The sequence below is a fragment of the Cajanus cajan genome, chromosome 11, assembly GCF_000230855.2.
Source record: "Cajanus cajan strain Asha chromosome 11, NIPB_CcT2T_4, whole genome shotgun sequence".
In the NCBI taxonomy this organism is placed as follows: Eukaryota; Viridiplantae; Streptophyta; class Magnoliopsida; order Fabales; family Fabaceae; genus Cajanus; species Cajanus cajan.
Window position 1 is genome coordinate 30,024,863 of NC_138527.1, and position 15,324 is coordinate 30,040,186.

General features: G+C 31.3%; 1 protein-coding gene across 1 annotated transcript; it reads left to right on the plus strand.

Moving 5' to 3' along the window:
- The first annotated feature begins 614 nt into the window (after window positions 1-614).
- LOC109801411 (pyruvate dehydrogenase complex E1 alpha subunit) lies at window positions 615-7,959 on the plus strand. The gene is made up of 8 exons (XM_020362468.3): window positions 615-1,515; window positions 1,597-1,676; window positions 3,257-3,334; window positions 4,582-4,677; window positions 4,773-4,844; window positions 5,753-5,806; window positions 5,886-5,951; window positions 7,592-7,959. Exons 1-8 carry the CDS (start codon window positions 843-845, stop codon window positions 7,634-7,636), a joined length of 1,164 nt encoding a protein of 387 aa, XP_020218057.1. The 5' UTR covers window positions 615-842; the 3' UTR covers window positions 7,637-7,959.
- The last annotated feature ends 7,365 nt before the right edge of the window (window positions 7,960-15,324 follow it).

The following is a 15,324-nucleotide window of genomic DNA, read 5'->3' on the forward strand; positions in this document are numbered from 1 at the left end:
TTTGAATTAAAAGTATTAAATAAAATTAAGTCAGTTAAAATATATTTATATTTGAATTAATTTTTTTTAAGAATTTCCTATTTATATATAGATTAAAATTACTATTTTATTTATTAATTTTTTATATTAATAAAAAAATTAAAATAACACCAATAATGAGATAGAAAGAGTATAACTTTTTTAAAAGATAATCCATGTAAACATACTCTTTCTTAAAACTATTTATATTTATTAACTCATAAATAATATAAATTATATTAAATTTTTACATTTAACATTTATTAAAATTATTTATTAAGCATATTATTAAAATAAATTTCTAATTATTACATAAAACTTCACTAACATCTTTTTTTACCCCGTAACTATGTATGATAATTCTAACAGGAAAACATCACTGACAAGTAACAACATATTTTTTTTTATCCCGTAACTATTTATGGTAATTATTTTTCTTAGCTCTTTGAATTATCCTTAAAAAAAAACTCGAGCAAACACATTTATTAAAAAAATCCATGAAGAAAGTGAAAATAGCAATAATGATAAATGATTATTTCTTTTAAAGGAGAAATGATAATCTTAAAGTAGAACTATATTTATAAAGTTAACGCTTGTGATTGCCTGATTGGAGAGAGTAATAGAAAAGGTTCTCTGTCTGTCTCCTCTCTCACATTTCGCTTCTCATCTACTTCCCTCTCCTTTCAACTCTCTGCTGCTACACCTAACCCTCATCTTCTCTCACTTACACACTCACAAAACCCCATTTCCCTTTAATTCTTCAAAAGAGCGCACACACACACACACATATTTTCTTTTCTTTTCTTTTGTGAAACCAGATTGCCATGGCTCTGTCACGTTTATCCCACCGCGGCGTCGGATCCACCCTCCTGAGGCCCTTCTCCGCCCGTCCGATCTCCTCCGACGCCACTCTCACCATCGAGACCTCGGTCCCCTTCACCGCGCACAACTGCGACCCTCCGTCGCGTGACGTCGCCACCTCCGCCCCGGAGCTCCTCACCTTCTTCCGCGACATGGCCCTGATGCGGCGCATGGAGATCGCCGCGGACTCCCTCTACAAGGCCAAGCTCATCCGCGGCTTCTGCCACCTCTACGACGGCCAGGAGGCGGTCGCCGTCGGCATGGAGGCTGGAATCACCAAGCGCGACTGCATCATCACCGCCTACCGCGACCACTGCACCTTCCTGGGCCGCGGCGGCACGCTGCTCGAGGTCTTCGCCGAGCTCATGGGCCGCAGAGAGGGCTGCTCCAAGGGCAAAGGGGGCTCCATGCATTTCTACAAGAAGGAGAGTGGGTTCTACGGTGGGCACGGGATTGTGGGGGCGCAGATCCCGTTGGGGTGTGGCTTGGCGTTTGCGCAGAAGTATTCTAAGGATGAGGCTGTCACCTTTGCTTTGTATGGAGATGGAGCTGCCAACCAGGGGCAGCTTTTTGAGGCGCTCAATATTGCCGCACTTTGGGATCTTCCTGCCATTTTGGTCTGCGAGAATAATCACTGTGAGTTAATGTCAATTGTTTTCGTTATTTTGAGTTTTTCTGAATTGGGTTGGTGAATTGGTTTTGGATTGGTGAATGCAGATGGGATGGGGACTGCGGAGTGGAGGGCTGCCAAGAGTCCTGCTTATTATAAGCGTGGGGATTATGTGCCTGGATTGAAGGTTAGTTCACCGTGTTTAAAGTCAATGATTCAAAGTGTGTTTGGAATGCATGATTAGAGCCTCTTTAGATACAAGTTAGAAACACTTTTTAGATTGTCATATTAAAGTGAGTTTGGATACAAGTTAGAAGTGTTTTTGAGAATTTTTCTACCGGAAATAAAGAGTATTTTTTGGTATAGAAACTCTCAAAAACACTTCTAAACTTGTATCTAAATAGACTCTTAATATTTGATGAACTTGTTCTAATAGTTTGTTTGTCTGTTTGGATAAACTTATAAGAAAAAGTAAGTTTTTCTAATAAAATTAGCTTCTACATAAGTTAAAAAACATGTTTTGGAGAAGTTAATATGGGAGAACTTTTGCAAATTAGCTGATACATAAGTTAATTTTAGCTTTTGGAGAAGTTTATTTCATTTTCTCTTTATATTTTCTTCAACTAGAAGTGTTTTTGGAGAAATTTATCCAAATTGGTCGTATAAAATGGGTGAGTTTAATGTGTTTCTTATTCATGTTTTTAATGGCCCCTACACGAGGAAATTTATCTAGTAGTAGGGAGTGTGTGGGTAGCTAGTGTTGTTCTTGTTAGTTGAGAAAAGAAGTGCCTGTCTACTTTGATGTGCACTATCTTGGTTGGAACTTGGAAGGGATGGGTGTGTGTTGGTTTGTTTGGAATCTGGTTGATTGCTGAGCGAGATTAGTTAAGTGGCCAATATGGCAATGCCTTTTCGAGGTCTTAGAATGGAAAAAGGTGGGGGGATGCATGACTGTATTCAGTGCACTGATTAAAGGGTTAAGTGCCTGCTTGTGGTTCAGCTTATTTTGGAGAGATGATTGATTAGTTTTGCCAGTTTTCTGAGAGAATTTTTGAAAAATAAGCAATTGTTTCTACAGGAGCATCCGAAACCAAGTGACTGAATATTTTATGTTCACGGAAATAATGAATTTTGGTTTTGTAAAGCATAATAATATGAAGATTTATTACTTGTGCTGTTATGGATAAAGCTTTCTTCAGATGTAGTGCTGCCAAATTTAACATGGTGTTAGGTGGCTTGTTTCTCGATTGTGCATTGTATCCTTATTGCCTATTTTAGTTTACTTTGGATATGAGTTCTTTGAAAATGTAGATAGATAATGTCTGTAAAGTTACAATATCAAGTTCTCAGTCTCTCTCTCTCAGTCTCTCTCTTTGTTTATATCAATCATATTTAGGGTCACTGCTTCTTTTATGTTGTTTTTGTTTTTAAATTAGGATCTCGGATCTCTTATAATGGTCTGAATGAGGTTTTGATTTTTGAGGGATGGACATGTTTCTTGTTCTTGCATTGAATGCTGATGCTTTTGTGGAATCTCCATCCTCCTCCTTGGGCTCTATTCCTGTTTTGATGTCTAAATATGTAGGATTATGTTGGCTATATGTTGTCTTTATTTTGCTACCGTTGTTTAAGGGTGTATTTATGGGTGTTGGTATGCACATGTATGTTTGCATGCCTGCATATCTGTAAATAGGGTAATTAAGTATACTTAGTTCTCTTTCTAAACAATCTTGAGGTTTTTTTAACGAATATTTGTTCTATGTACAGGTAGATGGCATGGACGTTCTTGCTGTTAAACAAGCTTGCAAATTTGCAAAGGAACATGCTTTGAAGAATGGGCCCCTTGTGAGTTAATTTTTTTGCTGTTATGTATACTTGAATTTCTCTTCTTAGAATTAATTATTGGTAATTGGATGTTGTGAATCAGCCATTCATCTACTAAAGCATGATATAACTCCTTAGATTTGGAAGGATCAACTGTGGCAATTTCATTGGTTATCAGATTAACGTTAGCCTTACGGAAAGGGTGCTATACTTGTTCATTAACATGCTAACAATTGACAGAACTCCTTAAATCAACCATGAAAATGCTAATTAGCTATCTGACTCAGTTGAAAGTATAGATCTAAGAATTAAGCCATACACTGCGTTTAAGATGAGATTTTTTTGGCTTTCTTGCCCACACCTTTTGCTTATAACATTAGATTGTTTTGGCTTATTATGTTGTACAAACTAATATTTATAGGAAAACGTGTTAACTAATAATAACTTTTAGTAACCATTCCAAATACCTTCTAGTAACCGCCCTTGAAGTCTTGATAACTTCTAGTGGCCCTTGTTGATAATTTCCATAATCTTGATTCTTCTTTTATCCTCAAATCTTCTTTGGTCAAAATAATTCTGATATTAACAAGTAGATAATTAAATAGGGTTTAGGATGCCTGATTTGTAGGACCTGATGTTTTGTTTGGTTTAATTTAATGCATTGTTTGTCTGGATAATTTTTTTAAAAAAAAAAACTATGGAATTGACATTGGATAATTTGCTTGATTCTTTTTCCCAATCCCAATAATTCTTAAGAAATAGCATGTTGATAAGAAGTTTGTATCCTTTGACAAATTATCATCCGAGTAAGAAGCCATTGAGGAGCAATAAATTGTGTCTCTGAACTTGAACAATTAATTGCTGTTTGAACCTTCTTGGTAATTATTTTACTGAAAAGTCGTTGAATGTCATGGGTCATTGATGTGAGAAAAGTATTGGTTCACTTTTTTTTTTTTTGGATCTTTTAATTAATTAATCATATTTTGTTTGCAATAGGTCGAGGATATGGTTTATTATTTGATAGTTTACATTCTTAAAAATATGATTTGGTTTTGGCATATGTTGCTCATCATCAGATACAGTATGCAAAAGGAGTTTTTTTAGTCATAAAGTACAGCAACATTAAATGCATGACTCAAAGGATTGGTGCATTTTACAATTTGTTTTTGTTTTAATGTACCTGTGATTTGTGTAGTTTTGATTAAAATCAAGATTTCTTCTCTTTTATATTTGATTGAGTTCTCTATCTTATTGATTATTCTGTCCAGATTCTTGAAATGGATACTTACAGATACCATGGTCACTCCATGTCTGATCCTGGTAGCACATATCGCACACGTGATGAAATTTCTGGTGTGAGACAGGTTTGTCACACTAGTCCCCAGCATACAGTTTCTTATTAGTTTAATATCTTGAGAAATTTGTTTTAATTATTTTTTCTGGGCTGATATGATTGTAGGAGCGTGATCCAATTGAGAGAGTAAGAAAGTTGTTGTTGACTCACGACATTGCTGCTGAAAAGGAGCTAAAGGTGATTGGATGAAATTGGAGTTCATTATTGATCCCTTGAATTGTGAAATGTGATATTTTCAGAATCGGTTATGCCTAACATACTATGATTTTCTTCATGATATCTGTTGCAAAATTCACTATCTTTTTTTTTTTTTTTTCTTGAAGACAGTCCATAGTAGAAACTTCATTCTTTATTTAATTCGAATCATATGGGTATTAGAGTCCAAATAGGGTATCATACGGGTTGGTAGTCCTTTATGGTGGTAGCTAATGTTCTATTGAGTTTAATTCCACCTACAACTATTTCTGCTATGTGAGGAATGGCCAATTTCGTGGATCACAAATAATATTTCATAATTTTCTTTATATTTTTTTTCTGGAACACTCATGCTCAGCGCCAATTTCCACGCTCAGCTTGAGAATTGAAGTTTGTTCCTTGACTCTCTGCCAAGCTGAGGCTAAGCATTGAAGTTTGTTCCTTGACTCTCTGCCAAACTGAGGCTAAGCGTAGATCTGAGGCTTAGCCCAGAGACTGAACCAAAAATTCTTCCTGCTTTGGGTTCATCACTTTGTCCTTTACTTCCTTCTTTCTTTCCTAGCTTTCTCCTAAACTACAAAATAACAACCAAATACTTGTAAGTTACCTAAAAACATGATTCAAAGACAAAATGTGATCACCTAACAATTTAGATATGTTTTGAGTTAAAAACAAGATTTAAAACAAAGAAAATTGATATGAGTGCTTCAAATTAGGCCATAAACTTAATGAAATCATAGCATTTATCAGTTATATTTTACAATGTTTTCTTCCTATGGGATTTTTGGAATATCTGTTTGAAGTTTGAGCTGTTTCTGGCTTTTTATGCTAGTGTCTGTTGAATTTGATGCAATGCTAGTCAAAATGTTAATAGCATTTCCTTACTGTAGGACATTGAAAAAGAAATCAGGAAAGAAGTTGACGAAGCCATTGCTAAAGCAAAGGTGAAAAGCATATCTTTGATGTTCATTCTCTTAACTGAAATTTTTTCTGTGTACCTAACCTTATATTTCAATTTTCTAGGAGAGTCCAATGCCAGATCCATCTGATCTATTTACCAATGTCTACGTTAAAGGTTACGGAGTCGAGGTATTGATTTCATCCAACTATACGGCTTTAGAATTTTATAGGAGAATGGATATATTTAGTTGAATAATAGTTTGATTCAGTGTTTACACACAATTCAAATATCAAAATGGGGTAAATGACTCGATCAGGGTTTTGAAGATTACATGAAAAAACATGCAACTACACTACACCTACTTTCTAGCAGTTAATAATTGATAACAGTGCATACCATCTATCTAACCCTTCCCAGGCCCACCCCACAAGTGGGCCTGTGCGTAGGTGTCTATTAGCATAAATTATTTAAGGCTTATAATATTTACACCTTTTTTTTTTTATAAGTACACCCCCTTTTTATCAAAAAAATAATTAAATTTCTAAAATATCTTTAATTTTTATTATTTTTAATTTTATATTCCCAACATTTAACTTAATATTTTTTTTTTCACACACCTCCTTTCCTTGTTTCCACATATACTCCCTTACCTTTCCTCCACTTTCACCTATTTCGGTAGGTAGTTTTAATTCTTTTAGTTTTATATTACTCTCTTTCCTTTTCTCGTTCAGTTTTCTCATTATTATTTTCTCTCTTCTTACTTTTAATTTTCACACGCACTCAGAACACAAAACTAGTTTTCAACTACATTATAGGCACATGTGACTTTCTTGACATTGTTGAAAGTACCGAGCTAAATGTGTATTTTTTTTCCGAACACTTATCTCATTTACACGTCTAAAATGTAACATCAAATAATTTTAGTGTTTCAAAAAGTACATTTTGGAATAATAATTTTATTGAAAGAAAGTTTCAAAATTGAGATTTTAACATACTTCCAGAAAGTACTTCCTGGAACACTAAATTTACTATTCCAGAAAATACTTTCCGATTGTTTTACATAATTCCGGAAAGTACTTTCTGGAACATTAACTTTACTGTTCCGAAAAGTGTTTTCCGGAACATTAACTTTATGATTTTGGAAAGTACTTTCTGGAAGTGTGTTATTTTACATACTTTTGGAAAGTATGTTCTGGAATACTAAACTTATCGTTCTAGAAAATACTTTATGAAATTATGTAAAAAAACACATTTCCAAGAAGTTCTTTTCAGAACACTAATTTTACTATCTCGTACAGTACTCCGGGATAGTGAAAATGTCTCTTTTATAACACTAAACTTAATGTTAAGATTTTAGGAGGGGTGAAAGAAAAGAAAGTGTTGGAAAAAAAAAATGTGTCTAATTCGGTAGAAACTATCAAGAAAGCTACATGTAACTACAATGTTGTGTATCAGTTTTACGATCTGCGTGCATGTGAAAAAGTGATAGATGAGAAAATAAGAGAGTAATGTAAAAATTGAAAAAACTAAAACTACTTATTGAAATAGGTGAAGAATTGAAAGAAAATAAAAGAGTGCATATGAAAATTGAAAGAGAGAAGGAAGGTGTGTGAAAAAATAAAAGAAAATAATAAATTGAAAGTTGGGAGTGTAAAATTAAAAAATTTTAAAGAATAAAATAAAAACTATGGATATTTTAAGATTTTTTTTAAAAAAAAATAAGAGGTGTACTTATAAAAAAAAAAAGTGTATATATCATTAGCCATTATTTAATACTGGTGTTCTTTTAACACTAACACTTATGATCGGTTTTTCTTCTGAATTGCAGTCATTTGGTGCTGATAGGAAAGAAGTGAAAGTTACTTTGCCATGATTAAGAACTGTGTCATTCGAATATTTTACTACCGTGTGGTAGCAGACTCTTCAAAATAATGAAGAATAAAAGGTTCAACAACAGGTCATCCCTCCCCATATTGGTTCAGTTTACCCTCGTGAATAGGAAATTTATGCTTGGGTACCAACGGGGAGGAATTTATTATTTTTTTGGCATGTAATTTTGGAGGAGCTAACAGGCAAAGCATCATTGTGATTGATGCAACTGAGGTGTTATTTCAGGAATACATTGTCCACTTCTGCAAATATGTACTTCATGTTAATTTAAACACATCTCAATCATATTCATTTGTCTTTGAGAAATACATTGTTCAAAATCAATTCTATTAAAATCCGTTATACCCAACACTATACCTAATAGGCACGTCATTACATTACTTCCGTTGAACCCAGCAATTCGAAATGCAACATTTAGCAATGATTTGTGACATTCATATGAGTTATGTTATTTTTTTTCAACTATTTTTTATGATGTTTCTCTTTAAGTTTTTCTATTTTAATACTCATCTCATATTTTGCTCGTATTTTTGTCAAAAAAAAAAATATTGTAGAAACAGCGAGATAGAATATCTATTCTGGACACATTGCATTGCGACTTCTGATTAACATTTTGATTCTGTAATTTCAGTAAATTTAACCAATAATAAAGTGTGCCAGAGAGGATGTTGTTAACCCTTATTCAACAAAACAAAAAAAAAAAAAAAACTTGGGCATGATACCAATAATTGTCCAATGACAACGGTTTTGTAGAATGTTTATTGTGTTAATAATAAAAAAAAAAGTGTAAATGTTTATAAGTCCCGTATCTAAATTCCATTATTGCAAATAAAAAAGCTTGAAAATACTTATGATAAATGAAATTTCCTCAGCACAATTAATATTAGAGACAATAAAATTTTACCAAATACATTTGAGAATTGCTAAAGTGCATTTTAATACTGGCAACTGTGATTTTAACCTTGATCAGACAAGTATTCTCTTCTTTTTTTGCGAAAAAAAAAACGTGAATATTATATGATATAACTTGACAGTCTGAAACTAGTTTGGATTGTTTAGGTATTAAAAAAATGAGAATGTTTGAGTTTGGTTAGCCTATTAGAATTGAGATCATCAAACCTCTAAGGGGAAGTTTGAAAGATAAATGACAAAAGAGTTAAATTGGAACGGGTTCATTAAAGCCATTTACCGGACAAGCATTAAACGCCCATAGGCATATAATGAGCGAGAAAAGTAGATGAACATCATTAATTAAACAAAGAGAAATCTAATTCTTAAAATTATAACTCCATTTTATTTTAATAATATATTTTAAAATGTGATTTTAAAATAAAAGTTTGTCCTATTTAATGAAAGATAATACTATTGCTTCTCCTTGTCAAAAAAAACATACAATTGTTTCTAAAGAATTAGAGATTTTTAAAATTTTAAAAAATAAAACTTTCTTATAATAATTATTAATTTTTTGTTGATATTAGTTATAAACATTATTTTAAGAAAATTAAATAACAAAACATATTTTGTAAAATTTGTATAAAAAAAAATATATATTCACGAGAATCCTATTCGCAAAAATACCAAATTCACTTAATCAAGAATAAAAAAATTCTTATATTAATCTTGACCTTAACTTTAATCAAAAGGGAAAAGTGAAGTCAACAACGCTTGCAATTTTTACATTTTATTTTGTTAGAGTTGGTATATCATATGTGGCACTTTAACCATATGTCCCTTGTCTATATTGCTAAGAATTTCTGGTCAATTTAGATGTGTTTTTATTAAGACTATCAAAATCCATTGAATCACTTTATTTGCTCAAGAAAATCCAAAGCCTCGTACAATTTTCCTAGTTACGGGAAGAAAAAAAACACTTTAATAGGTTTGAAAATATTTAAAAATTATTGAGCGAGTAATCAATTGATATTTATAGTCTCGAATTCAAATCATGAATACGTAATTTATTCAATATTTGGAGAAAAAAATTACTTATTTATAACGATCTTATTTAGCTTAAGTTGGATTATTTTTAACATTAGACACATGTAGTCTATAAACCCCAAAAAAAAAATATTTGAAAAAGTTACAAATATTTTATGCATTTTTTATTAAAATATTTTTTAAAGTACTTGTTATTAAAGGAGTAATGTTGTTCATATAATAATTCTTATAAAAAAAATTATACATAAGAGAAATAAAAAGTTATAAGTATATAAAATTAAATTTGATTATAATGTATTAATAGTGTACATATTCTATATTGTTATTTAATTATTAATTATCTACATAATAGTAAGATTATTTATTTTTATGATAATTATTATAAAATTATATTTAAAATAATTTAAATTGATGAAAAATTAAAGAATAAAAAATTATTATATAAATAATATTACTAATATCGAAGAGCTAGACGTGCTAATAGTTTTATAAAAATTTCCAACCATACATTTAACATTATTTTTGTTTAGAAACCAACAAGAACTCCAAAAGAAGTTCAAGTATCAATGAATTTTGTGTAATAAAGATGTGTCTCAGTTGATAATTAAAAATGAAACTAAGAAAATGCTTATATATAAGTTTAGAAGTATATTTAAAAAAATTTAAAAATTATATTTTCAGTAGAAAAAGTTTTGAAAAATATTTTTAATTAATTTATATTCAACCAAACTCTGAGTGATTATGAATGAACTGATTGCATTCATGATTTGAATGTCATCCAATCTAAGTAATTACAAATTAATAATGAATTTAATTAATTATGTTATTATTGTGGTTTCTTATTAATATAATTTCTAAAAGGTTGTCATAAAAAACAAATAATACATATTTGTTAGAAACACTTTGGAATAAAGTGAAGCAGACGACAAGTTTTGTTGTTTAGTGTCTTGGTCTTTCCCTCCTTTGGTACCATCCGCAACATGTTGATCACCTTTCAAGTGTCTGAAACTCTAATGATATATACTTGCAGCATTATGAGCTGTCACTCCATCACACAACGCACATTTATTTTTTCATTTATGAATTTTCAACATCTTAACCACACAACTCTTTCTACATTTCTGTATAAAATATGAACTATGCAAACCTTCTAATTAAACAGTATATTAGTGTCTGTCATATAATGAAATATATGTATCAAATGTTAGAAATATATTCTACAATATCCTTCTTCAAAACCGATATTATTCTTTGTTCAAAACATAATCAAATAACTCATGTTTTATATTAAATTTTAAATATTCAACTGTTGAATTTAAAGTTCTTAATGCATAAATTAAATCTGTAAATTTTTAAAAAATTTGAAAATCATTTAATACTTCGTTTCATTAATTCAAATCAATGTATAAAATAATTTTATGATTATCCGTCAATTTGAATTAATAAAATGAAGTATCAAATAATTTTTAAATTTTTTTAAAAATTTACAGATTTGATCTATACATTAAAAACTTTAAATTCAACAGTTGAATTGTTGAAATTTGATATAGAACATGAGTTATTGAACGGAGTAAGTTTAGATAGACTTACTCCTAGAGTAAACAGATAAATCCTCATATATATATATATATATATATATATATATATATATATATATATATATATATATATATTGTGTATCTCGAATTCTTTATTGAAATGTTTTTTTTTTAAATTACTCAAAAAGCATTTGTTCCAATTTATTTACACCACTAGCACCCTTTACTGTTCACGTTTAGAACGGGTCATTCCAGATTCAAAATTAACACATGACCAGTGGAACCAGAACGTACCGTTCTGAATCCGGAACGGGCCGTTCTAGCCACTTCTGATGGGTCGACATATGGAACAATAGACGTGAGCACACATTGATGTGTCATCCAATGCAAGACCCATTGTTTCACACACGAGAATACATGGAATGGTACATGACCAATTCCATCTATTTCCTATCCGTGCCACGACTACTACAATGCAAGCTCCGACATGAAGATTATTGGCTAATAATGACAAGCCTAGATAACCTACACATCACACTAGGAAGACATGTCCAAATAATGTATAATTATAATAGTTTATAAGCGACATAGTGCATTAAAAGTAAAAATGCATAACATTAAAATTCATATTACATTGATAAAGAGACATAGTGCATTAAAAGTAAAAAATGATAACATTAAGATAGAGTGAATTATATAAGTTTTTTAATCTTCGTAGTGGTGTCCAGTTCCACGACGAAGGCGACGTCTGTTACAGCGTGGATTACGCCGTGGAGGTTGTTGCGCAGAAGGATTTGGTTCATCATCAATCACTGGTTGTTGAAATGCTGCTGAAGAACTACCAGGTTCATTAGCAAATTCCGGTTGGTAAAGAGATTGCATGTATGATTGTGCTGAAGATGAAGTTCTAAAATTTACTCCAAATAAATTTGTAAAAAAATCCCCTGAAGTTATTGCAAACGAATGTCTTCTGTCAATTATGTTTTCTTGTGGGGTGATGTCGTGTGGAGGATTTGATACATGCTGATGAGTCTCTTCATACGATCGCATGGAAGTTGCACCAGTTTCAAATGTTGTAGAAGTCCTTCGTTGTTGATGGATCCTTGGATCTTGTAGTAGTCGTGCCACAGATAGGAAATAGATGGAATTGGTCATGTACCATTCCATGTATTATCGTGTTTGAAACAATGGGTCTTGCATTGGATGACCCATCAATATGTGCTCATGTCTATTGTTCCATATGTCGGCCCACTAGAAGTGGCCAGAACAGCCCGTTCCGGATTCAGAACAGCCCATTCTAGTTTCACTGGACATGTGTTAATTTTGAATCTGGAACGGCCCGTTCTGATTCATTTATCATGTGTTATTTTTGCATCTGGAACGATCCGTTCTGATATCAAAACGGCCCGTTCTGAATGTGAACAGTAAAGGGTACTAGTGGTGTAAATAAATTGGAACAGATGTTTTTTTAGATATTTAAAAAAAAAAATATTCCAGTAAAAAATTCGTGTATCTCTCCTTAGGTTTAATTGTCTTTTATAGTCTTTTATAATTTTATAAACTTTACCTTAATTTCTATAGTTGAAAATATTTAATTTTAATTTTTTATTTTTTTAATCCTATTATTATTATTTAAAAACTTAAAGATAATTTTTTGAAACTATAAAGATAAGAGAGTAATTAAATTACATTTTAATTTATTTTTCTGTATTTTTCTATAAAAAAAGGACATTATTTGTTTTAGACATATCATTTATAATTGTGATACTATTAGCATACATGAAGGATCAACAAATTTTGGCTAATTTGCATAAAAACATTAATGTAGTGTTGGAATCACATGCAGAGGTGGCAAATAATGAAGGTTGCTGTATTTCACGGGTGAGTTGTAGCCGTCAGATTTATATTTTGATCAGTGATTGATGATTGCTGTACATTGCCTTCGAATCTTCCGATTATTGCATTGTGTTGTGTGGGTCCCACTTCCGCAGTGATATGGGTCACCGCTGCGCTTTGCATGAAAGAAACATGGGGTCCATGTTCCATCATTGTTTGCAATTGCATAGGTTTTCTGCCACGTGGCAGAATCTTATGTCAATTGTAGATGAGGACAAAACCACCGTAGATGACTCTGGACGCACCATTAACTTTGTGTACCAACGCTCAGAGTATCCTATGCGCTCTCAAAGTTATTTACACACGTTACGATTAGACATATATAAAGTACTTTCTTCTTCTTATTTATAAATAATTTGATGTATCATTAAAAAAAATCATACATTCATTTTCATCATAAATTATCACCTATAATAAATATATTATTTTTAAAATAATTATCTAGAAAAATCTTATGATAAAAATACATAGAGACAGTTGTTTATATCAAAAGTTAATTAAATACCTCAAAAGAAAAGGACATGTTTAAAAAGATTTAACATTTTTTTAATAGACAAAACTTTACCTCGACTGCAAGTGGAGAGGGACAACGATAGGCTAAATTGAAAGTATAATATACATCTATTTTTGATATTTATGGAAAAAAATAATCTTTTTATAGTATCATCAAATATTTATATTTTTTACATTTATAAAATATAATGACCCATCATAAATATTTTGAAAAACCAATATAGGCGTAATAAGTAATAAAATGTATATATATTAAATTTATTTTTGTACCGATTATACGTTGGTTTATTCTTTTACATTCACCAACTTATGGAGGTGAGTCGTGTATTGGGAACAAAAAGGAGAAATTTACCTTTGAAAATAGAATAAACAAATTAATCCCTCGTAACCTGCCCCTTAAAAATGTCGATTATGTTGTATTATTATTACCTGCCATCTCAACGCACACGTGCATGTTAAATTGGTCACAGTTTTCAACCCTTTTTATATAACAAAATATACTTTGTGTGCAGAGTGGGTGAGAGACAATTTGTTCTGTTTCGTGAAGAGGAAATCGTTGAAGTAAGAGAATCCATTTTCTTGAATTGAACTACAAGATGAAGATCCACCTGTTTCAACTTTACAAAACCTTCCCTTATTTTATAAGGTACATTTCAGTGATCGCCAAACAAGGCATTGAAACAATAAACTCATCTTAATCAATAATCATTAGTGTCATTATTTTACGTCAACTTGGTTGGCGTTCAGATCTCAAACCCCACCCAATCCCAATTTAGAATTCCTGATTAATCACCTCGATCAATATTATAAGCTTTGCTTTACCACTTTCTAACATAACATAGTAGCTTACATTTTGAAAACATAAATAAAAAAATATAGAGTATAGTTGTACTTTCATTTGATGCTATTTTTAACATCAACTTGGGCGTGCGTTGAAACTCGTAACTGTCACGGGCCAATTGAATGTTTGCGAGCAGCTTTCATTTTTGTGACAGAATTGTTTCTTAATTTTGTTAGAGACTTAGAGGGATTGGATTCGCTTCATAGTGTTCCTGTCAGTGCTATCCCAAAGCTACCTTACAAACTTTCATTTTTAAATCTTATAAGTAAAATATTATTTAAGCCAGTTTGATGTTAGGCAAAAACTTTAGAGAAGTAAATCGAATTTACTCGATCATATTTGTGTTATTTCAGTGGAGTTTTCATTTAGCAAACCGACATACATTTTATTATGAGATTAAATTCTATTAAAAAATATTAGAAAAAAATTGTTTTTTGGCTTCATTAGGCTGGACTCCAGTTTACTAGCTCAACACCTGGGCACTCGCGCAGTGTATGTCTGGTTTAGCATTTTTCATATCAGTTCACGTTTATAATAAAGCTATTAACTATCACATTCACGTTTTAAAGTACACACTAAAAGTTCTTAATATGTTAGGGATAGGGGTATTCAAATGTTTGTATGTTTGAACGTTTTGTATTCTAAATAATGAATATGTGATGCATTGGCCATATGAAATATGACATGAGTTTACATATATGATGAATGTGATGCATGAGGATATGGCCAAGGTGATGTAAGAATCATCGCGTGTGTATTTATATAAGTCATATGTGTCTTAACATAAAAATGTATTGTACGTGGAAAGTCATATATCATAACATAAAAGTATGGTTTTGTATTATGCATATCAGCCTTATTAGAGAGGCTTATAAGTGGCTAATTTTTGGATCCTGCCTTATGGGTGTATTGGTATTGGATTTTCGTGTGGACTATATATATTAA

Coding starts and splice junctions, on each gene's coding strand:
- LOC109801411 (XM_020362468.3), top strand. CDS start 843: ATGGCTCTGTCACGTTTATCCCACCGCGGCGTCGGATCCACCCTCCTG. Junction 1,677..3,256: donor ATTATGTGCCTGGATTGAAG/GTTAGTTCACCG, acceptor TTCTATGTACAG/GTAGATGGCATGGACGTTCT. Junction 3,335..4,581: donor CTTTGAAGAATGGGCCCCTT/GTGAGTTAATTT, acceptor TATTCTGTCCAG/ATTCTTGAAATGGATACTTA.